Source organism: Salvelinus fontinalis, chromosome 24, assembly GCF_029448725.1.
Source record: "Salvelinus fontinalis isolate EN_2023a chromosome 24, ASM2944872v1, whole genome shotgun sequence".
NCBI lineage: Eukaryota > Metazoa > Chordata > Actinopteri > Salmoniformes > Salmonidae > Salvelinus > Salvelinus fontinalis.
The window spans coordinates 15,951,048-15,972,504 of record NC_074688.1 but is presented as its reverse complement, the minus strand read 5'-3'; the positions used below and the strand labels follow the sequence as shown (position 1 = coordinate 15,972,504).

The 21,457-nt window shown below is 44.9% G+C and overlaps 1 protein-coding gene across 4 annotated transcripts in view; it reads left to right on the top strand.

The window, feature by feature from the left end:
* The window catches only part of LOC129822017 (numb-like protein), a 69,328-nt gene that overhangs the window by 32,572 nt on the left and 15,299 nt on the right, over window positions 1–21,457 (top strand). For all 4 annotated transcript variants that reach the window (XM_055879852.1, XM_055879853.1, XM_055879854.1 and 1 more), the window contains 2 exons: window positions 15,749–15,899; window positions 20,624–20,698. In XM_055879852.1, the coding sequence (XP_055735827.1) occupies window positions 15,774–15,899; window positions 20,624–20,698 (201 nt within the window). In that variant the 5' untranslated portion in view covers window positions 15,749–15,773. The remainder of the gene's footprint in view (window positions 1–15,748; window positions 15,900–20,623; window positions 20,699–21,457) is intronic.

Below are 21,457 nucleotides of genomic sequence, written 5' to 3'. Positions count from 1 at the left end.
AAGAGAGAGAGACAGGGAAAGAGAGAGAGACAGGGAAAGAGAGAGAGACAGGGATGGAGAGAGAGACAGGGAAAGAGAGAGACAGGGAAAGAGAGAGACAGGGAAAGAGAGAGAGACAGGGAAAGAGAGAGAGACAGGGAAAGAGAGAGACCGGGAAAGAGAGAGAGACCGGGAAAGAGAGAGAGACCGGGAAAGAGAGAGAGACCGGGAAAGAGAGAGAGACCGGGAAAGAGAGAGAGACCGGGAAAGAGAGAGAGACCGGGAAAGAGAGAGAGACAGGGAAAGAGAGAGAGACCGTGAAAGAGAGAAGGCTGGAAAGGTACTGTAGATAAGTGTGACGGTGGAATGATATATGGTCGCGATTGAGGAGAAACAATGTTTAGTTACACAATGATGGGTGAGAGAGTGGTGCTATGTGATGGATGGTGGTGCTACAGGCAGTAGTTAGCATAGTGACAGTGGTGGAGAGAGCTGGGTTATATTCATAACGACACACCCGCAAGCAATTTTTTTACGCAAAATGAAAATTTGCATTTCTTATTGGACAAGTTCAAGTATTCCCTCCCTGTTTCATCCTGTTTTCTTCCCTTTGGTGCCTAATGAATAGGACCCAGTGCTGGTGAACTGAGGATAAACCGGGTTGGTGGGGGGTAGAGAGGAGGCAGACAGGAAGTCTGTGCTGGTTAGAGAGAGTGTCAGTCCGTCAGGTTGAAGACTGCCTTTACACATGACAGCCTCTGTTCCAGCTGTCTCTCCACATCAGCTTTCACACACGCACACACACCCACCCACCCACACACACACCAGCACACAGCCCACACTCATTATAATATGCATAACCATCCCGTTCCAGTACACAGTATAGGCCCTCATAGTGTACTGTAACCACCAGAGCGTCACTGTTGTATTTGTTCAGTGTTACCAGTACAGACTACAGATGATGATCTATTAGCAGTGTTCCTCAACAGTTCTGTCTTGTCCTCTCCTCAGGGGTTTCTCTGTATCAAATGAACTATGGCTAATGTGACATCAGCAGGAAGGACCGCTGACCCCAGAGTTGCGTATCACTGGAATGAAGTGGGGCCGACCTCTTCTCCCAGGGTCAGACAGCAGTCAAAACACTGCTGCCCCCGTTTATGTGGGCTTGGTTCCGCTCCCTCATTCCACAACCACACACACACACAGAGAAGGGGTGGGGGTGGGGGGGGGGTTGGATATGTGGAATGGAGAGAGGGGGGAGCGGAAACAGACGGTTGTCATGGGGACAAGCCGACTCTTTTCTTGCTCTGGGTCGCTCAGTATTTACATTTAGTGTCCGAGAGGCCCCGGAAATTGGATCATCCTGACGCAGCACAGTGGGTATGTGATCTATTAATAAAATGTCTTTCTCCACATCAAATACACACACAAAAAATAGAATGCAGTTAACATCAGAAAGACGGTTTCCGTTTTTACACAACAGACGTTTTTTTCCTCACCACTCCCTCAGTAAATTATTTTTGACATGGCCGGAGGAACGTTCCCGCAACGCTCGTCCAGTAGAACCTAATCATCAGCTGTCTCTCACAGTGTGACGGCTGCTTACCCCTGACCACGGCTAGTTGGTCTATTTCTCATTTGCTTTGATAAACGTTTTCCCTGCTCCCTGCCCTGCGGTCAGGCTTTTCTAACTGTGGGAGACCATGATACTTTACCGAGATAACTATATTACCTCAGTAACGGTAATAAACTCAGTCAACTCTGTTGTTCGTCTATAGACTTACCGTTACTGAATGAACTAGACTGATGTTCTACTAACCTAGTGTGCATGTGGAGTGTTTTTTTAAATATTGTTTTATTTTTACCCCAATTTCGTGATTACAATCTTGTCTCATCGCTGCAACTCCCCAACGGGCTCGGGAGAGGCGAAGGTCGAGTCATCGGAACCCCCAAACCTTCTTAACACCTGCACCAATGTGTTGGAGGAAACACTGTTCAGCTGACTACCGGAGGCAGCCTGCAAGCACCCGGCCCGCCAGGAGGAGTCGCTAGAGTGCGATGAGCCAAGTAAAGCCTCCCCGGCCAAACCCTCCCCTAACCTGGACGATGCTGGGACAATTGTGCGCCGCCCTATGGGACTCCCGGTCACGGCCGTTAATGACACAGCCTGGGATCAAACCCCAAGTTGTATTGGCGTGACAACACTGCGGCGCGGTGCCTTGGACCGCTGTGCCACTCGAGAAGCCCTATATGGAGTGGGTTTGTTTCAAACACTGCTTCCAAAGTCTTGAACAGGAATACGCATTTTCCATAGACAAATTTAAACTCTGTTCCTCTCAAATGAATTTAGGATGGTTTATCTCTAAATTCACTATCTTTGTGTGTGTACTCTGATGTTCCACTGTGAGGGGCCTCAATGCTGTGTGTTTATGTGTGGTGGCCTAACTCTAATGTTTTACTGATGATTTTCTATGCTAGAGTCCATCCTAGTTTTATTAGCCTGTTTCACCACTATCTGTCTCTCGTTTTTCCTGTTTCCTATCCTCCCACTCCTCCTCTCTCTCTCTTACAATTCAATTTCAATTCAATTTCAATTTAAGGAGCTTTATTGGCATGGGAAACATATGTTTACATAGCCAAAGCAAGTGAAATGGATAATAAACAATACAAATAGTCTTTCTCTCTTTCTCCATATGTTTGCCATCGTCTACCTCCAACCACTAATACACACACACACACACACACACACACACACACACACACACACACACACACACACACACACACACACACACACACACACACCTCTTTCTCATCTTTGTTTTGTCATTCTCCCCGTTTGGTTTTTCTCATAACTGCATACTGCTCTTGTTTTTATATATTTTTACTTCATTTTCTCTGACACACACACACACACACACACACACACACACACACACACACACACACACACACACTCCCTCCTGCCTGCTCTACTTCTCTGATTCCTGTTGTTAATATCTCAGGGGTTTATGTGCACTGTGACTGAGAGAGAAAAGAAAGCCCATGTAGCTGTAATCTCGTGCTCTGATTCCAGGCTTGTATATCTGTGGGTAGAGCAAGGTGAACGGAGGAGGAGGAGGTGATGGAGAGATGCAAAGGAGGAATACATGTCAGACTGACAGAGAAGGAAATAGTGAGAAGGTTGATTAGATCACAGAGGAGAGAAAATCTTAGAAAAGTGTTGTGTCTTTGGCTATGCCAGATTAAGTGATATGACATGCTATTCTATAAAATCCTTTCTCTGTAATTAATATTACCTGATTGAGCTAACTAGAAAGTCGGGGCACCATGAAATGATATTTATAGAGCTGTTATCTTCCGAATAAACTCTTAAAGACCTAGTAATATTTTACATCAATAGCAGTCAATATTAATCGTCACCTTATTTCAGTCTCATCTGAAAGTTGTAAATTCTTGGTTATGTTCACGAACCCTGGCTAACAAGTTGAATCAGCAATACAAAATTGGGTTTAATTATTTATTTACTAAATATCTAACTAATCACACAGAATTACATATACACAGAATGAATCATACCTTGATTATAAATTATGTCATAAAGGAAAACGTCCCTAGCGGACGGAACAGATATGACAGCTGGTTACACAAAGAAAATGGGGTTGGGTTTGAGTGAAAGACCGGGAAGACTGAAGAACAAAGGGAGAAGCGATGTCTCTATCAGGCCTTAGGCAGTTACTCTATCGTAAATACAGAATCTTATGTATTCTCAATTACCGCCCATTTGGAAAAGGAAAATGCAATAAATATTTACTCTGAGCTGCGCTTCAACAGGTTGGTGGTAGATGGAAGGCCGTGTTGCCCAACAGAGTCCTTTGTCCTCTGAAGAGTGTCTCTGGTGGTGAACGGGAAACGTTGTAGTGTCATCGTTGTGTGGTTGACGGGATACTCTGTCCGTCCTTTCCTAGCCGACGTTTACAGCGGCCGCTGCGAACTCAACGGCTAGGAGGTATCACTTCTGTAGCGAATAAGAGTTCAAAGTTCATACCATTCACAACCGAAGCTCACTCTAAGGTTGGCTTCGTTCTGTAGTTATTTTCAGAATCCTTCTGACATCGGACCGTAGTCCTAATGTACCCGGAACAGAAGGTTACATTTTCTTCAAGGGCTTATATGGTGGATGGAGAAGGGTGTGTTTCATAGTTTATAACCCATGTCTCTTCACATGGGCGGGCCACTGATTGAGCAGAGCCCTAACCTTATGAAAACCCAAATCTTGCACAACAATTCCATGTGAATCTGATAACTATAATGTGTAGACTTTCCCAGATACAGTTTAGGTCGTCCTGTCATCAGTCATAATGTCTCAGATGACAACCGAACTAACATCATATTCATTAAGTACCAACGCATATTTTCAACTGGTTCTATTCCCGAAATATGGTTCCTTTCCCTCCACTTGTTTGATGTTCCCAGACTCTCTATTTTTAACAAAGGCTATTCAAGAGTCCCTCTGTAGAGTCAAGATAGAGGGAAGGGAGAAAGGTATTTATGGGGGGGGGTCATAACCTTACCCACAGGCCAACATCATGACAAAAGGGTGTAAGAACAGAGGTATTAAACATGTCACGGTTTGTATAACAGATGCACAGAGAGATACAGGGCAAGAAAGGGAGACATTCAGAGAGCGAAAGAGAGAGAGAGAGATGTAGAGAGAGAGAGACAGGTTGCTTATGCACACTGTCACACAATAATACCCACCCCCTAAGCCAGCCCAATCCCATGTTGCATGTGGAGACTGCCATACGGGGTGGTATGTTTCCCTACAGTGGGAGAGGACTGTCGCTTTCTCAGCTCACGGCTGCAGCTTGTCTCTCTCTCTCTCTCTCTGTGTTCTCTCTCTCTCTTGTTCTCTCTCTATTTATGTTTCTCTCTCTCTCTCGTTCTCTCTATTTATGTATCTCTCTCTCTCTCGTTCTCTCTCTCTCTCGTTCTCTCTCTATTTATATTCTGCCCTTGAGTTGCGTTCCCATGCAAAACTAGACAGATAGCTAACAACTAAGTCTTCAATAAAACTCCCAAGGCGTGACTTTTCTTGAATGAATATATTGAAAACGTTTATGTTAGCTATCTGTCTAGTTTTGCATGGGAACGCAACTCAAGGGCAGAATAGTAAAAAAACAAATATTTTCCAAGGCTGAAGCGTGACAAGAAATAGCTACACTGAAAGACCTGCACTGTAGCGTTGTTTTTAGCTGCTTCTATGCATGTAGAACGAATTCTCTACTTCCTGTTTGCGTACATTCTAAGTACCAGAAAGCTCCACTAGGGGGCAAATAACACCATGGAACACAATGAAAATCCATCTTAACCATTGTAATAAAATAATCTGTTAACAGGATGGCAGCACACTCCCCGCCTGGTATAATGAAATTGTGCCACTATGAAATAAAACATATCAAGAAACAAATAATGTCCTTTCTATTTGTATCTTTTGTCTCTAGGATGCTTCAGAAAGAAGAACAACAATCTCTGAGATTGGTCTCAGAAACACCTTAGCATCTCCTTGCTTGACAATTTTTAGTTCTACTTTCCTAACCTTTTTGTCAGTACTGGGAAAGGTTTTGACCACAAGCCCGACTGGCCAGTCATTTCTGTGTGCCTGACTGTCTTTCAATAAGACAACGTCTCCCACTTTTACATTTGGCTTTTCTGCTGTCCATTTTCTGCGTCTCTGCAGCGTTGTCAGGTACTCCTGTCTCCACCTTTTCCAAAAGGTGTCAGCGAGACACTGGACTTGCTTCCACTGTTTTCCATGAAGGTCGTTCATGCTGAAGTATTCAGAAGGGGCTGAGGTAGCGCTGGTCTTTTGTGTCAGTAACATTGAGGGTGTGAGAATGGCAGGCATGTCAGGGTCGGTTGACACTGACACTAGGGGTCTTGCATTGATTATTGGAGCCACGAACCCAAGGGGGTCATAAAGACTATTCACTGTGGACAGGATGCCTCTCCGCGTAAAAGGCTTCTCATTGTGGGACACCTGGAATGAGAAGCTGTCTGTTTCCAGTTTCCAGGAAAGTCCCAGACTCCGTTGAAAGGGGAGAGGATCCACTCCGAGGTCCAGGTCTTTTAAGTATTTTGTACGGTCCTCCATAGGGAAGGCTTCCATAACTGTTTTGCTATTGGATGCAATCTTGTGTAGTTTCATGTTGGACTCTGCCAACATTGCTTGTGTTTTTCTTGGAATGTTGATAGCTTCTTCTGTAGTAGCTACTGATGTCAGCCCATCATCGACGTAGAAGTTCCTTACTACATATTGCTTGGGTTCTGATCCGTGTTCCTTCTCACCCTGTAGCGCTGCTCGTCTCATGCAGTAGATGGCTACAGCTGGTGAAGGGCTGTTCCCAAATACATGGACTTTCATCCTGTACTCAGTTATGTTTCTATCTGGATTGTTGTCTTCATACCAGAGAAACCTTAAGTAATCTCTGTGATCCTCACGTACACCAAAACAGTAAAACATTTGTTGCACATCTGCTGTTAGTGCAATGCAATCCTTGCGGAAGCGCATTAGGACACCCAAGAGTGTGTTGTTTAAGTCTGGACCACTGAGCAGAACATCGTTAAGTGACACGCCTTGACACTTAGCACTGGAGTCAAATACTACTCTTATTTGATCAGGCTTTTGTGGATGGTAAACACCAAATATGGGTAGATACCAACACTCTTTGTCTCCCTCTAGTGGCGGTGAAGGTTCGGCTTGGTCATTATCCAGCATCTTTTGCATGAAGTCAATAAAATGACGCTTCATGTCAGGCTTTTTGTCTAAAGTCCTGCGAAGTGATGTCAGACGGTTTATGGCCTGCTCCCTGTTATTAGGAAGGCGACGTCGAGTAGGGCGAAAGGGTAGTGGAGCCACCCAGTTGTTTCCATCATCCTGGAAAACCTGTTTGTCCATAATGTCCAAAAAGGCTTTGTCCTCCACTGATGGTGCTGGTTTATCATCGTCTTGTGTTTTGTCGAACACGGAACATCCCAGGCTGTCTGTGTTCACAGTTGTGCTCGGATCTCTCGAGTCCACTGTAGAGGGAGAGATGTGTTTCTGAGCTACGCTGTTGTAGTTCTCTTTTACCTGGATGATGTCAGGGCAAGGGCTGAGATAGGATGTGCGACCATTTTGAAGTATGTTTGTCCTGAACACGTTAACATTGGCTGGTCGGTGAGCCGTTCCCAGACAGACCTCACCCACGATGACCCACCCGAGGTCGAGTCGCTGTGCATAAGGAGTGTCGTGGGGCCCATTGATTTGCTCTCGTACCTTGTGTACCCTTAAGATGTCTCGTCCTAAGAGCAGGAGGATGGGAGCGTCTGGGTCCACAGCTGGAATTTTGTCCATAACTGGTTGCAGATGGGGATGATGATACGCAATGTCGGGGGAGGGAATCTCCGTCCTATCGTCTGGCATCATATCACACTCTATCAGAGTAGGGAGAGATAGCTGCATGTGTCCGTCTATAGACTCCACCATGAAGTTGACGGCTCTCCTGTGTGACGACCCTCCCATTCTGTCTACCGTTTTCTCTCTCTCCTTGCTCTTGTTTCCCTATTAGGATGCCGGTGGGCGGAGTTGGGAGGGTCGTCAGCTACATGGGGAACACCTGGGCCCACTCTCCCAGGATAAAATCACCACTTCCCCATTCATCAAGGAGACTCTCTCCATGTAGACATCTTGTTAGATTCGGTTATGTTTCATGGTGTTTTTGTTTGTTTGTCTTAGCATTTTTCAACACCCTGCACTATCACCTTCATGCATGCAAAACATTCAATTACACTACTGATTACACACCCCATTGTATATTAAACCTAGTTTCGTTAGTTAAATAAATATATTTTGTTACTCCTGATTTCCACGTGGTCTCCCTTTTGTTACGGGCTCTGAGCCGGTTCGTGACAAGTGGGGGCTCGTCCAGGATCATTGAACGTATTGGTTTGGGAGAACGTGGAGGTACGTGTTTGGGTTGCATTTTTTGTTTGAGTTTGATAGGCCCAGTATTGGTTGCCTTTGTTGTTTGGTTTGTGTGCTGCGTTGGAGAGAGTACATTGGTTAGTTTCCAGGGCCCTGCCCAGCCTGGAAACCCTTGTTCTACTTTCTGTTGGGACATCGGTCTGAGGTGAGTAATCGGCTGTGTACCTCAGTGGGAGATTTGGGTAGGGTAGTGGAACTTGCTACCTGGAGCTATAGCCTTTTACCCCTGATAGGCTTAGCGACGTGTTTCCTTTTTGGAATATGTTGGGCATGGTTAATGTTTGTTATTTTTGTGTGGTGTCTGTGGACTGAGCAGTTGTCTCGGGGGCACATCCGTGGCTTGGTGGAATCTGCCAGCGTGCTGGGGGGTTTATTACCTTGCCAGCGGGCTACAGTGCATAAATACCCACCGCAAATCCGCACGAAGACTAGGGTTGAGTTATTGTAGGTTTTGGGGAAGCTCCGTATCTCATCTCTCTTCTGTGGTGCTCAGGGTGATTGTCATTTCTCTGGTTGTGGTCTGGTGTGCTCAGCAGAGGGAAATAGTGATAATATTTTTTTTGACTATGGCGTCTTATGTAGATGAGTTCATTCGCTTTCCATAAGAGGAATTGTTAGAATTTGGTATTAAAGAACAGCTGTTGAAAATGGCTGAACACTAGAAGGTTGAAATGAGTGATAAACGTCTAAAGAATTCTATTAGGTTGATATTGAAGGCCAATCTGATGGAGAGTGGTATTCTTGAAGTTATCACTGGGCCAGTCTCTGCTGAGGGGTCATTGAAAAACTCTGTCTTGGCCAGAGATTTGTTACTCTGTTCATCAAGCACTACATACATTTTGACAGCTTTCTCTCTTTTCCCAGCCGGATAAGCTTTAACTAGGCATATTTTTGAACATGATCTTGGATTAACTGCCTCACCACAGATCTCCGTACACTTTGAGGTGACAGATAGAAGAGCATCGTCACCTTGCTCCCTGCCATGCTCTTTCTCTGCTGTAGCAGTGTCTGTATTTGAAGGGGCTGGGCCTGGATGCAGAGCAGCAAGATGTCTGTCGCTGTCGCACTCAGAGCACTTGATTGACACCTTACAGTCTTTAGCTCTGTGCTGAGTTGACCCACAACATCGGAAACAAATTCCATTCTCTTTGAGATATGATTTGCGCTCATCTAGAGTTTTGTATCTAAACCCACGACACTTTTTAAGAGGATGAGGTTTGTTATGTATCGGGCAGTGATGGTCAGGGTTTTCAATCTTTGTCTTACTGGGTTTGGTTTGGTGGTCTGAGGGCTCAGATGACACATCGGTTTTGTATACAGTCACAGGTGTCTTGCTGCTGTACCTGGCAGGTTTCTCACTTTTCATAGACACCTGGTTAGTTGAGGTGTAGAGGGTGAAACTGGGGTCATTTCTAGTTTTCGCCTGGTTCCTGATGAATCTCGAGAAGAACGAGAATGGTGGGAATGCTACCCGATAGTCCTCCTTGTATTTGGATCCCTGTGCAATCCATTTTTCTTGTAAACTGAATGGAAGTTTCTCTACTATAGGGTTTACCCCCCGAGATGTGTCCAGATAAGCGAGGCCTGGAAGGTACCCTTCTACTTTAGCACACTCCAGTTCGAGAAGAATGTCACCTAGTTCTCTTAGTTTGTGATTGTCTTTGTTAGCCAGTTTTGGAAAATCATCAATTTTCTTCAACAGTGCATTCTCGATCACTTCAGGTGTACCATAGCACTCTTCTAGTCGTTGCCAGACCATGTTAAGCCCTGCTGTTGCGTTGAAAATATGGACAGATCTAATTCTGTTTGCTTGCTCAGACGACTCTGCCCCTAGCCACTTGGTAATTAGATCTAACTCTTCCCTGGCTGATAAATTCAAGTCTCTGATCGCATTGAGAAAGGATGCTTTCCATGCCCAATAATTTTCAGGGCGATCATCAAACTTCAGGAGTCCAGAACTCACCATCTCACGGCGTAGGAGGTACTTGATGAGGTCTGGTGCCACTTGTGACTCAGGGACGCTTTGTGTGTGTGACTGGAAGTGGGCTTGTTTTCCATTTACACCATGCTGCTGTTCATTTCTTTTGAACGGAGAGTCTCTGCTCATGTTCTGTTTGCTACTTTCTGGATTATGGTATGTAGCTGGGTCAACACTAAGCTCTTGTTTCTCCACTTCAAATGGAAGTTCAGCAAAGTAGGGCCTAGCATGTTGTTGCACATACTCACAGGTACGCTGGACTGGACTTAAGGGCTGTGTCCCTGTGTCTAGCTCTTTGTGAAGTTCTCTGCGTTCTGATCCTACAGCTTCTTCAAAGGCTGCAGCTTCAGCCAATGCAGCAGCAGCTGTTCTCTCAAATTGGAGAACATATAAACTTGCCTCGAGGTCAGCTTTTTGCTTCATCACAGAAGCTTCCTTCTCAGCATAGGAGACTTGTGCACGAGCTGCGTCTGCCTTGGCGCGTGCTTTGATGGCTGCAGAACTCGCCGTTGAGGATCTGCTTGACTGTTTTGATGACCTTGATCTTGTAGATTGAGACTTGGTCCCAATGTGCTGAAGAGGCTCCTCCATCTCTCTCTGTCGAACTCTTGGCTCTGGTTGTTGTACCGTAGACTGCTGGTCTTCCATAGGAACAGAGGCTTTGTTGGCTGATGAATGTAGAAACAAACCACCGTGTGTGGTTATTCTTGAGCTTGAGCCCGCCGCGATGATGTTTTTTTACTATTCTGCCCTTGAGTTGCGTTCCCATGCAAAACTAGACAGATAGCTAACATAAACGTTTTCAATATATTCATTCAAGAAAAGTCACGCCTTGGGAGTTTTATTGAAGACTTAGTTGTTAGCTATCTGTCTAGTTTTGCATGGGAACGCAACTCAAGGGCAGAATAATAAAAAAAACAAATATTTTCCAAGGCTGAAGCGTGACAAGAAATAGCTACACTGAAAGACCTGCACTGTAGCGTTGTTTTTAGCTGCTTCTATGCATGTAGAACGAATTCTCTACTTCCTGTTTGCGTACATTCTAAGTACCAGAAAGCTCCACTAGGGGGCAAATAACACCATGGAACACAATGAAAATCCATCTTAACCATTGTAATAAAATAATCTGTTAACAGGATGGCAGCACAATTTATGTATCTCTCTCTCTCTCTCGTTCTCTCTCTCTCTCTCGTTCTCTCTCTCTCTCGTCGTTTTCTCTCCCACCCATGGAGCAGGTCCACTTCTAAGAGAGACACTCTTAAAGGGACAGGCCACTGCTGCAACTCCCTCCTGCAGTCTCAGACACAGACACATGAGAGAGGAAGAGGAGATGGATTGAGAGAGGAGAGAGAGAGATAGAGAAGATACCACTAATACACACACACACCTTTTAGATAGAGCGAGAGAGATGGGTATCTGAGGGGGAGAGAGGATAGAGTCCTTGCGGCTGGTCTACAGACATTTATAGTTGCTGTTTTGTGTTGATAAGGATGACAATGAATAAAGCTAATACTATTTCTTGGATTTGAATGTATATCTGAAGCCCACAGTGCCTCACACTGTACAAGACAATACACCTTAAGATGCAGGGAGGGTTAGACTTGGCATTGGATGCTGACAGATGCAGCTTTCTCTTCGTACAGGTTTCTTGGCGCGTTACAATGCCTTTTCTAGCGCCGCTGTGGTTGTGTCTGCCAGCCAAACAGTGGGTTTTAGGGAGGAGTGTGTATGAAGGAGGAGTCTGTGAGTGAGGACTGGTATATGTGTTATTGGCTAGCTGTGTGGCGGCTCCTCCTGGTTGTTTTGATTGGCTGTGATTGGTGCCCTGACAGTTTGCCCTCAAGCTCGAGCTGTATGCTGTTCTAATGGTGCTGCTCTGGCTGAAGGGCGTACTCATCACACACACACACACACACACACACACACACACACACACACACACACACACACACACACACACACACACACACACACACACACACTCCTGCCGCCAGTGTAATATCAACATTGGGCTAACAAACATGACTCCCAAGCTATAACTCTTATATTGTCACTGTTTCATTCAAAGGTCTCCATTGCCAAACATGGAGTGCTGTGCAGAATGTTTACATTAGTCTCTTAAACTGTGCTGTGCAATATTTTAGTAGTGTTTAAACAACGTGTTTCCTGCCTGATTAGTTGTGAATGTGAATCTCAGAGAGGCAGAGAGGTAGAGAGAGAGAGAGAGGCAAAGAGAGAGAGAGGCAAAGAGAGAGAGAGAGAGACATGAAGTAAGAAACGGGGTGAGGGAGGGAGCAAACCGGGAGGATGACTTCAGTCTACGGTAAACAAAATAAAGACTAGTCATTCCCCGACCAAACACACTTTCCCAGTACAATGTACTCCAGATGTCTTCAAATGAAAATATTGGGCGAGGTGCAACTATTTGTTCGTAGTTGAAACTTGGCATAGACCTATACTGTGTGTGTGTGTGTGTGTGTGTGTGTGTGTGTGTGTGTGTGTGTGTGTGTGTGTGTGTGTGTTTTTGGGGTGTTTTTCTATCCTCAAAAGGAATATTCAGGGGACATTTCGCTGAGCCCCACAATGAAAAAGGCTATTTTAGACTTAGGGGCTAGGGTTAGAAGTTAGGGTTAGGTTAGGGGTTTGGGGTTAGGTTAATGGTTAGGGTTAGGTTAAGGTTTATGGGTTAGGGAAAATAGGATTTTGAGTGGAAATCAATTGTTTGGTCCCCACTAAGATAGTAAAACAAATATGTGTGTGTGTGTATGTATTTTTTGTGCAATTAATATGCATGTGTGTCTTATTTATGTGAGTGATTTGTAGACTGGGATACTCCCACTCTCTTTTCTCCCTCTTCTTTACTTTTTGTTGTTGTGCTGAACTGTGAACTCCAGCTGGTTCTCATTGCAGGAAGGCGTTGAATGAGACTTGGGCCTGAGTGCATGTCTGTGTCTGTGTCAGTGTCTGTCTGTACTCAGCTGTGGAGATGCATGTTTTATAAAGCTACAGTGGTCTAGGATTATGAGAAGTTAGACGGTAAATGTGAGAGGTTGGGGTGTAAAAGTGGATGAAGTGTTGTCAACGTTTCCTTCACTGCACTCTGGCTGTAGTTTGGTCTGGCAGTGCCAGTGTGCCGCCCTCTGAATGCTGGGTCTGTACTGACTGGGGTGAGTGGCAGGGCGCTGGGTGTAGGGGGTTGATACCCTGGCAGAGAGAAGCAAGCAGCAACACTGTGACCTCAATCAGATGAGATTGAGATGTCAAAGTCTCCTCCCTCCCTCCTCCCTCTGCCCCGTCTTCATCTTTTCTTCCACTTCTCTTTTCCTCTCCTTTTCTGACACTTTCCCTCCCACTCTCTCATTCCCCTCCTTCTCTGTTACCGTTTCTCCCTTTATCTATTTCTCTCTCTCTCCATACTTCTCGTTTCCCTCCCCTCTGTCCCTCTGCGGCCTCCTTGGCAGGAGCTCAGCCGTTAGGTCACATGACCTCATAGCAAGTCGATTAGATCAGCCCTGAAACTGGAGCACAACAGTCAGAGCCTTGGCCCCTCCCTGGGCTGGACTGGTCCCCCATGTCCCAGGGCCTGTGGCAGGGTGCTAAGCCCACTCCACTGCTCCTTCCCTGGGTGGCCATCTGACGCCAGCCACCCCCCTGCACCTGCTCCAGAGGGGGCGCCGGCCAGGTGCCACGCTGCCGGCATGCTGCCCAGAAACACCCCTCCCTCCCGGCCTCTGAGGGACATGCCACTCTTGGCAGAGGCCACATGCCAGCCATGCCAGCGATGAGTAAACACACTTTGAGTGTACCCCGTAAACAGATCCCAATATGCGTGTACACACACCCAATTTTACACACACTTTCACTTCAGCCGCGCCATGCCTCACACCTGCTACCCATCCCGTAAGGTGACAGAGCTGTGTGTACGTGTGTCCCAGACTTATCTAATAGCAGTATGTTTGAGTCAGTATATAAACCTTGGCCTGTGTGTTTTAAGGGAGGAGAACAGTTCTACAGGGCTGCTTTGGAAGAGCTTTATCTAGATCAGCTGATTATACTTTCTGATCAAACTTTTGGGAACACTTCAACACCCCAACTAGACAAATACTTAGTGAAAGCCAGGAGAAAGGAATGCCGAAGCTTGGGGCGCTGAGATGCCCAAGATAGTAAGATCATTAGTCTGTTCCGCTTTAAACGGGCCGTGCGATATTCTGAGATGTTTCTTTTTCTCTGGTTCAGTGTTCATACTTGTACAGCGAGAAACTGACTCCCACAAAAAATAACTCATTAGCATTTTTAAACAGGACTTGTTTTGATAGTGTCATGTTTCATTATGAAGACGTTGAAATTACCAATGCAAAACAGGTATTCTGGCTGAATGACCTAATTTTGTGTGTGTGTGTGTGTGTGTGCGTGCGTGCGTGCGTGCGTGCGTGCGTGCGTGCGTGCGTGCGTGCGTGTGTGTGTGTGTGTGTGTGTGTGCTTGACATCCGGCAATAATTCCAATGTTCAAAGCCCACAGGATGAAAGGACCGTCTGGGGTTTGTGGACTAATCTACCTGTAAGCCTTTTGACTCTAAACATTGATGGAAATGTGATTAAACACATCTAATCGAGAGAACTCGGTATAGATATTTAATGATGATAATATGGATTCAATTACTAGGTTGTGGTAGGTGTGTAAAACACTACTGTCATTCATTTCAAATCATCAAATCAAATTATATTGGTCACATACACATAGTTAGCAGCGAAATGAGTGTAGTGAAATGCTTGTGCTTCTAGTTCCAACAGTGCAGTAATATCTAACAAGTAATCTAACAATTCCCCAACAACTAACTAATACACACAAATCTAAAGGGGTGAATGAGAATATGTACATATAAGTATATGGATGAGCGATGGCCGAGCCGCATAGGCAAGGTGCAATAGATGGTATAAAATACAGTATAAACATGTGATATGACTATTATAAGGTATGTAAACATTATTAAGTGGTATTGTTTAAAGTGACTAGTGGTCCATTTATTAAAGTGTCCAGTGATTGGGTCTCAATGTAGGCAGCAGCCTCTCTGAATTAGTGATTGCTGTTTAGCAGTCTGATGGTCTTGAGATAGAAGCTGTTTTTCAGTCTCTTGGTACCAGCTTTGATGCAGCTGTACTGACCTCGCCTTCTGGATGATAGCAGAATGACTAGGCAGTGGCTTGGGTGGTTGTTGTCATTGATGATCTTTTTGGCCTTCCTGTGACATCGGGTGCTGTAGGTGTCATGGAGGGCAGGTAGTTTGCCCCCAGTGATGCGTTGTGCAGACCGCACCACCCTCCGTAGGGCCTTGCGGTTGAGGGCGGTGCAGTTGCCGTACCAGGCGGTGATACAGCCCGACAGGATGCTCTCGATTGTGCATCTGTAAAAGTTTGTCAATGTTTTGGGTGACAAGCCAAATTTCTTCAGCCTCCTGAGGTTGAAGAGGCGCTGTTGCGCCTTCTTCACCACACTGTGTGGGTGGACCTTTCAGTTTGTCTATGATGTGTACGCCAAGGAACTTAAAATGTTCCACGTGTTACAGTGTGGTCTACACTTGATTTCCATAAAATGGGGTTTGCCCCTCTGGGCCACCATAGTTGTCTCTCTCGCTGTCAGAGCAGAGGTGCCATTTCTTGTCAATGTCGTTTCACCTCTATGATAACACCCTCCCGCCCCTTCGCTGTCACGAGTGCACACTTAACACATACTGACCTCGCCCCCCTGTGTGTCTTTGTCTCCATAGCAACAGGGAGCCCCAGACCCCGGAGATGAATAAGCTGCGTCAGAGCCTGCGCAGGAAGAAGCCCACCTACGTGCCGGAGGCCAGCAGACCCCACCAGTGGCAGGCAGACGAGGAGGCCGTACGCAAGGGCAAATGCAACTTCCCTGTCAGGGTAAGACTGAGACCCCTATCCTGGGACCTGGTCTTAAGCTGACTCTTAACTAATCCTCAACCTAACTCTTATCACTCTTAATCTTTTGGTTCAAAATATTGAGGTATAAGATTCAATTGGCATACTATCTGGGACAACAGGGAAGAGAGTTGTATTTTGTCTAACAAAATCACACCTAACTCTAGCCTTAGCTCTAACTAAGTCAGACTTTTACTCTTATCCTAACTCTTATCCAGACCATGAGAAACAATATTCTCTGGTCTGATGAAACCAAGTTGAACCCTTTGGTCTGAATGCCATACGTCATGTCTGGAGGAAACCTGGCACCATCCCTATGGTGAAGCATGGTGGTGGCAGTATCATGCTGTGGGGATGTTTTTCAGTGGCAGGGACTGGGAGACTACTTAGGATTGAGGCAAAGATGAACGGAGCAATGTACAGAGAGATCCTTGATGAAAACCTCATCCATAGTGCTCAGGACCTCAGACTGGGGTGAAGGTTCACCTTCCTACAGGACAACGGCCCTAAGCACACAGCCAAGACAACTCAGGAGTGGCTTCGGGACAAATCTCTGAATGTCCTTGAGTGGATCTGCAGAGAAGCATAGGAGAAACTCCCCAACTCTGCCAAGCTTGTATCGTCATACCCAAGAAGACTTGATGCTGCAATCGCTTCCAAAGGTGCTTCAACAAAGTACTGAGTAAAGGGTCTGGCAAAAAAATGTAAGAACCTGTTTTGCTTTGTCATTATGGGGTATTGTGTGTAGATTGATGAGGGGGAAAAACTATTTAATCCATTTTAGAATGAGGCTGTAACGTAACAAAATGTGGAAAAACTCAAGGGGTGTGAATACTTTCCGAAGCCCATTGGAGATATACCCTTCAGTTTCTCCAGGACCTGTGACTTTCTTTGGGACCTTCATCCATAGACAGGGTTGAGCAGATTTCACAGGTCTCTGAATCTGAGGTTAGGAAACATAGAAATTAGGACTTGTTTCATTATTCTCAAGTGTTATAGCATTTGATATTTCGTTGCAATTGTGTTTTTGTATTGTCATAGTTCTCTCTTTGGGACTGGAAATCTGTTCATTAGCTAACGCGTTTAGCTACTAGCTAGGTAGCTAACGGTGTTGTTTTTAGCAGATCAAGCTAACGTTTGTGACATAAAAAATATATATATTGGATGTCTGTCTATCCTATTTATATGTAGCAAGCTACCTAGCTGACGTTACCTGGAATAGATGGTTAACTTGATAAACAACTTGCCTGTGTGCTGCACATAATCCCAGTGCCACCACCTCCTGCTGCTAGCATTACTATCCATGCAGGAAATGCAGCGCGCTGCGATGCTTCTTTGGGAAATCTATAAACATTAATTTAAAAAAATAGAAACCATGGTTGCCAGGACCATCCCACGTGCAAATACTATGGTCAAAATCAGATTACATTTTTTTAGGTAAACAAAGATTTTTGAGTGTAATTCCTTTTTAATTGTGCATCTAGCAAGAGAGGAATGTGTTGGCACAGAATTTCTAAACCCAGAGGCGCAACTTTGTAAGACTTACAGGAACGCTTGCGAAATAGGTCAAACAGACCAGGCCAAAGTTTGGGGTTTGAGAAATAAATGAGAGAAGTGCTTCCTTAGTTGTTCATTTTCTCAACATCTAAAGGCACAACCGAGATTCGAGACAATGTCTTATGTAGTTGAACATGTTATTACTCCAACCTCGTGACTGACAAACTGACACGTTTTCAAACTACTTTATATCAAATGAGTGCCTTCCATTTCACGGCCTGCACATGTGCTGTTCGGCGTGAGACAACCGTTTGACCCAATGATCTGTTTCTATGCAAGAGCGAGCTTAGCTAGCCATTGTCGCCATGAAATCACCTACAAGTGTGATCAGGGAGTTCTATTGGAAAAGCCGTATCTTCATTCTGTACACTCTCATCCAGGTGAAGCTGGTTGAGAGAATGCCAAGATTGTGCAAAGCTGTCATCAAGGCAAAGGGTGGCTACTTTGAAGAATCTTAAATCTAAAATATATTTTTCGGTTACTACATGATTCCATATGTGTTATTTCATAGTTTTGATGTCTTCACTATTATTCTACAATGTAGAAAATAGTAAAAATAAAGAAAAACCCTTGAATGAGTAGGTGTGTCCAAACTTTTGACTGGTACTGTAGTTCTGTCAGGTAAGCCTACTTTGCAGTTAACATTTAATTGAGAAGGTTATTGGGGAGTCTTTCTGTCTACCCACAAGATGGTTATCATTAGCATCGCTAACTGGCTACATGGAATGATAAACAAACACGCACACAAAACAGACAGTTGGTAAATATTGCTGGAAATTAATTGGCAGATATTAGGGTGGGAAAATGTAAATGTGGCTTTGATTGGATAGTAGCCGGGAGCTTTATGTTTATGACTGTTTGTAATGGAACAAATGAAAAAATGCAGGTACTTTTATAATTGCTTGGCGAGCTTCTGTTAGCTCGCGGTCTACCCCTGAATTATACTAAGTTCACTAGCTTAGCTAGCTAGCTGTTTACAGCCGTGACGGAACAGCTGTTGTTTACAAACGCATCGGAAGTTCTTTGGGGTCCTCCTCAAAAAGCTGTAAAAAGGTCTATACAAATTCAAGTTCATTGGTCCCGTACGCAGCGAAATGTTTATAGAACTAGGAACAAGGCGACCATGTCTGTCGGTGCCATCTTGCTACAAGAGCATAGCAGCAGTTGTTTGGAGCACATAGCAGCAGTGTTTGGAGGCAGGCCAAAGTCTACACAAGGTGTCTCTTTCTGTTTCTCTCTCTCTTTCTCGCTCCCTTTATTTCTCTCTCTATCTCCCTCTCTCCAATGTTCCCTCTAAATTTTGCGTGGGTACGCAGCTCCCCTGGACTGCTGCACAGAATAAATATCAGCCTGCACAGAGAAGCAGAAGATTGAACTTCACTCAGCTTTCTAGAGTTTTCTAGAGTTTTTATAGAGTTAACACTATCAACGGTTCCCTTTACTGTGGGAATTGTGATCGAATCAACAAAATATTAGCCACTTTCAATGTAACATACCGAAACAAAACGAACTATGCAAGACTTAGTATGCAAAATTAACTATATAAGATATTTTGTTGTAGTCAGAACACATCAGAGTAGGATTCTATTGCGATGACACCACTACTCAGCCCGTGCTCTACACAGACCGGTGCGCCATAACCAATCATAGCTGCAGTAGGCCTACTGTATATGCAAATAGACCATTGTCATATATGGATCTGTGCCATTCACTTTGAACTGGACTGTGTTTACAGCATCAGCGGTTGTGGGTAGATGCGTTTGCTTTGAGATCAAAGTGAGAGCTACATGTAGCGACGTGTGTACATTTGTTCTTATCCTTATCCTAACTAGTTAGTGAGTTATTACCCCAGTTATAGATCCTTTGTAGTCAGCAATGGGGGAGTGATTGCTTCCTACAAGAACACAAAACGTGTGTATTTCTAGACATCTTTGAAAAGCGAGATAGGTAAAGAGCTTTTTTGTTGTTTAAAAAGGCAGTGTTGTATTTTGAGAAAGCTTATTCAAGCATAAGGAGCCAATAGGCAGTGGGTAGCATCATTTGTCTAATTCTCTGTAATATTGGTATGGGAATAATGCTGCATTTATTTTGTAAAGTGGTTTCTTGCATCAAACAACACAGCAACATGTTCAGTCACCTCCTTGTCTGAAGGACACATGGATAAACAAGTTAATGTCAAGCCCTGCAGGTTTTTTTCAAAAGTCTCATGGAATGTAGGCCTACATTGAACACCACACATTGGCTGCCACTGTAGACTGAATGATAGAACAGCTATTTCTATGTTAAAATGTTATTGGATGTGTTTTCTCCATTGTTAGGCCTACATTATGATCAAATAGCCACAGAAGCCTACTTGACCACTGTTAAAACTAACTTAAAGTGGGTACAGCCTCAGTTTTCACAGCAAAAGCACGCCGGAAGTTGCACAAAGTTGCACAATGTTCAAGTTTGAGCTCAGCAGACCTGAAATCTGCTCAGTGATGAAACAATTTTGAGAGAACATTGCCTCTCTCTCTCTCTCTCTCTCTCTCTCGCTCTCGCTCTCTCATTTTCTCTGTCCACCTTCACTCTGCCACACAACTCTAAATGGGGTAAATAAAGTGACTGATGCTTTCAAAAGGCCTCTGCGGAAAGATAGTATCTAACTACTGTATTTGAGGCAGCTTTTCTGTATGTTTTTCACTCTGCTGGCTTGGCTCAGAGGAATGGGTTTGTATTTTACAAAAAAAAGCTCTTTCAACCTAATTGTCTCTCCAAGGGCCTCCGATGCGCCACAGGGAACTCGGTGGGACAGGAAATCTAATCCCGTAAAAGGTCTCTTATCCTCCCTCATTCATCCTCATTATTAGCAACTAACACAGTCTGGTGGCTCACTTTGGAATGGAAGGACTTGCACTATTTTGTGATAATGTGACTGCAGAGGATATTAAATAGATTGCATAGGTTACTTGGGCATATTTGTGTGTTCATGCAGTTTGTATGAATCTTCATAATAGCCTTTGCATCTCCCTCTCAGTCTTAATGTATCTCACATTTTCTCTCTCTTTCTGTTGTTGTTTCTGTCTCTCCATCTCTCTCTCATTGTTTCTATCTCTCTTTATCTCTTGCACTCTCTCTCTTTCTCTCTCTCGCTCCATCTCTATCTGTAGTACCTGGGTCTGGTGGAGGTGGAGGAATCCAGAGGGATGCATGTGTGTGAGGAGGCTGTCAAAAAGCTCAAAATTGTAAGTATCCCTCCACTCTAACCCCCTGCAGGTACCTCTGTTGTATTTCTGTTTACGTAAGCAGCCATGTTTTGTTGTATAGGCAGGTATTCTTATCCTGGTGGAGTTATCAACTCATTATAAGATATCCTGCACCGTGCACGTATGCAGTAGTTCAACACACACATGCACGCAAGCACTCACACTCAATCACACGCGCACGCATGCGCACACACACACACACACACACACCGATACCACTGCAGTGTCTTGCTCCCTCTCAAGATTTTTTCAGCTTTTTTCACCTGTTTTGATTTTTTCCTGCCAATTCCCTTTTTTCTCCTTACTCACCTCTTACCTCTTATCCCCAGATCCATATCTCCTCTCCTCTTCTGCCCTACCTCTATTTTGCCTTTAAACTCAGCCCAATCCCGCCCCAAGCATCTGCATTTAATTCCTAATCTAAGCCCCTTGCAGCCTTCCCCTGGTGGGGCTGAGCCCTCCTTAGTCTCAGACCTGACCATCCCCGTACCACAGCTTTAGAACAGCCGCCCGCCACTCGGCCCTCTGGGAAGGCACAGAACAGGCCGTGTCACACAAGCACAAGCTGCGACCATAGCATGTGCTGCTGCCCAGGCCAGTGCTGCAGAGAAGCCTGGTATACTAGACAGGGTCTTGTGGATAGGGTGGCATGCAGTCAGAGTGGGGTCAGGAAGGAGGGGACACCCCCGTCAGCTCCCAGGCTCTCCCGACCTCGGTGCTCTGTCTGTGGGGAAGGAG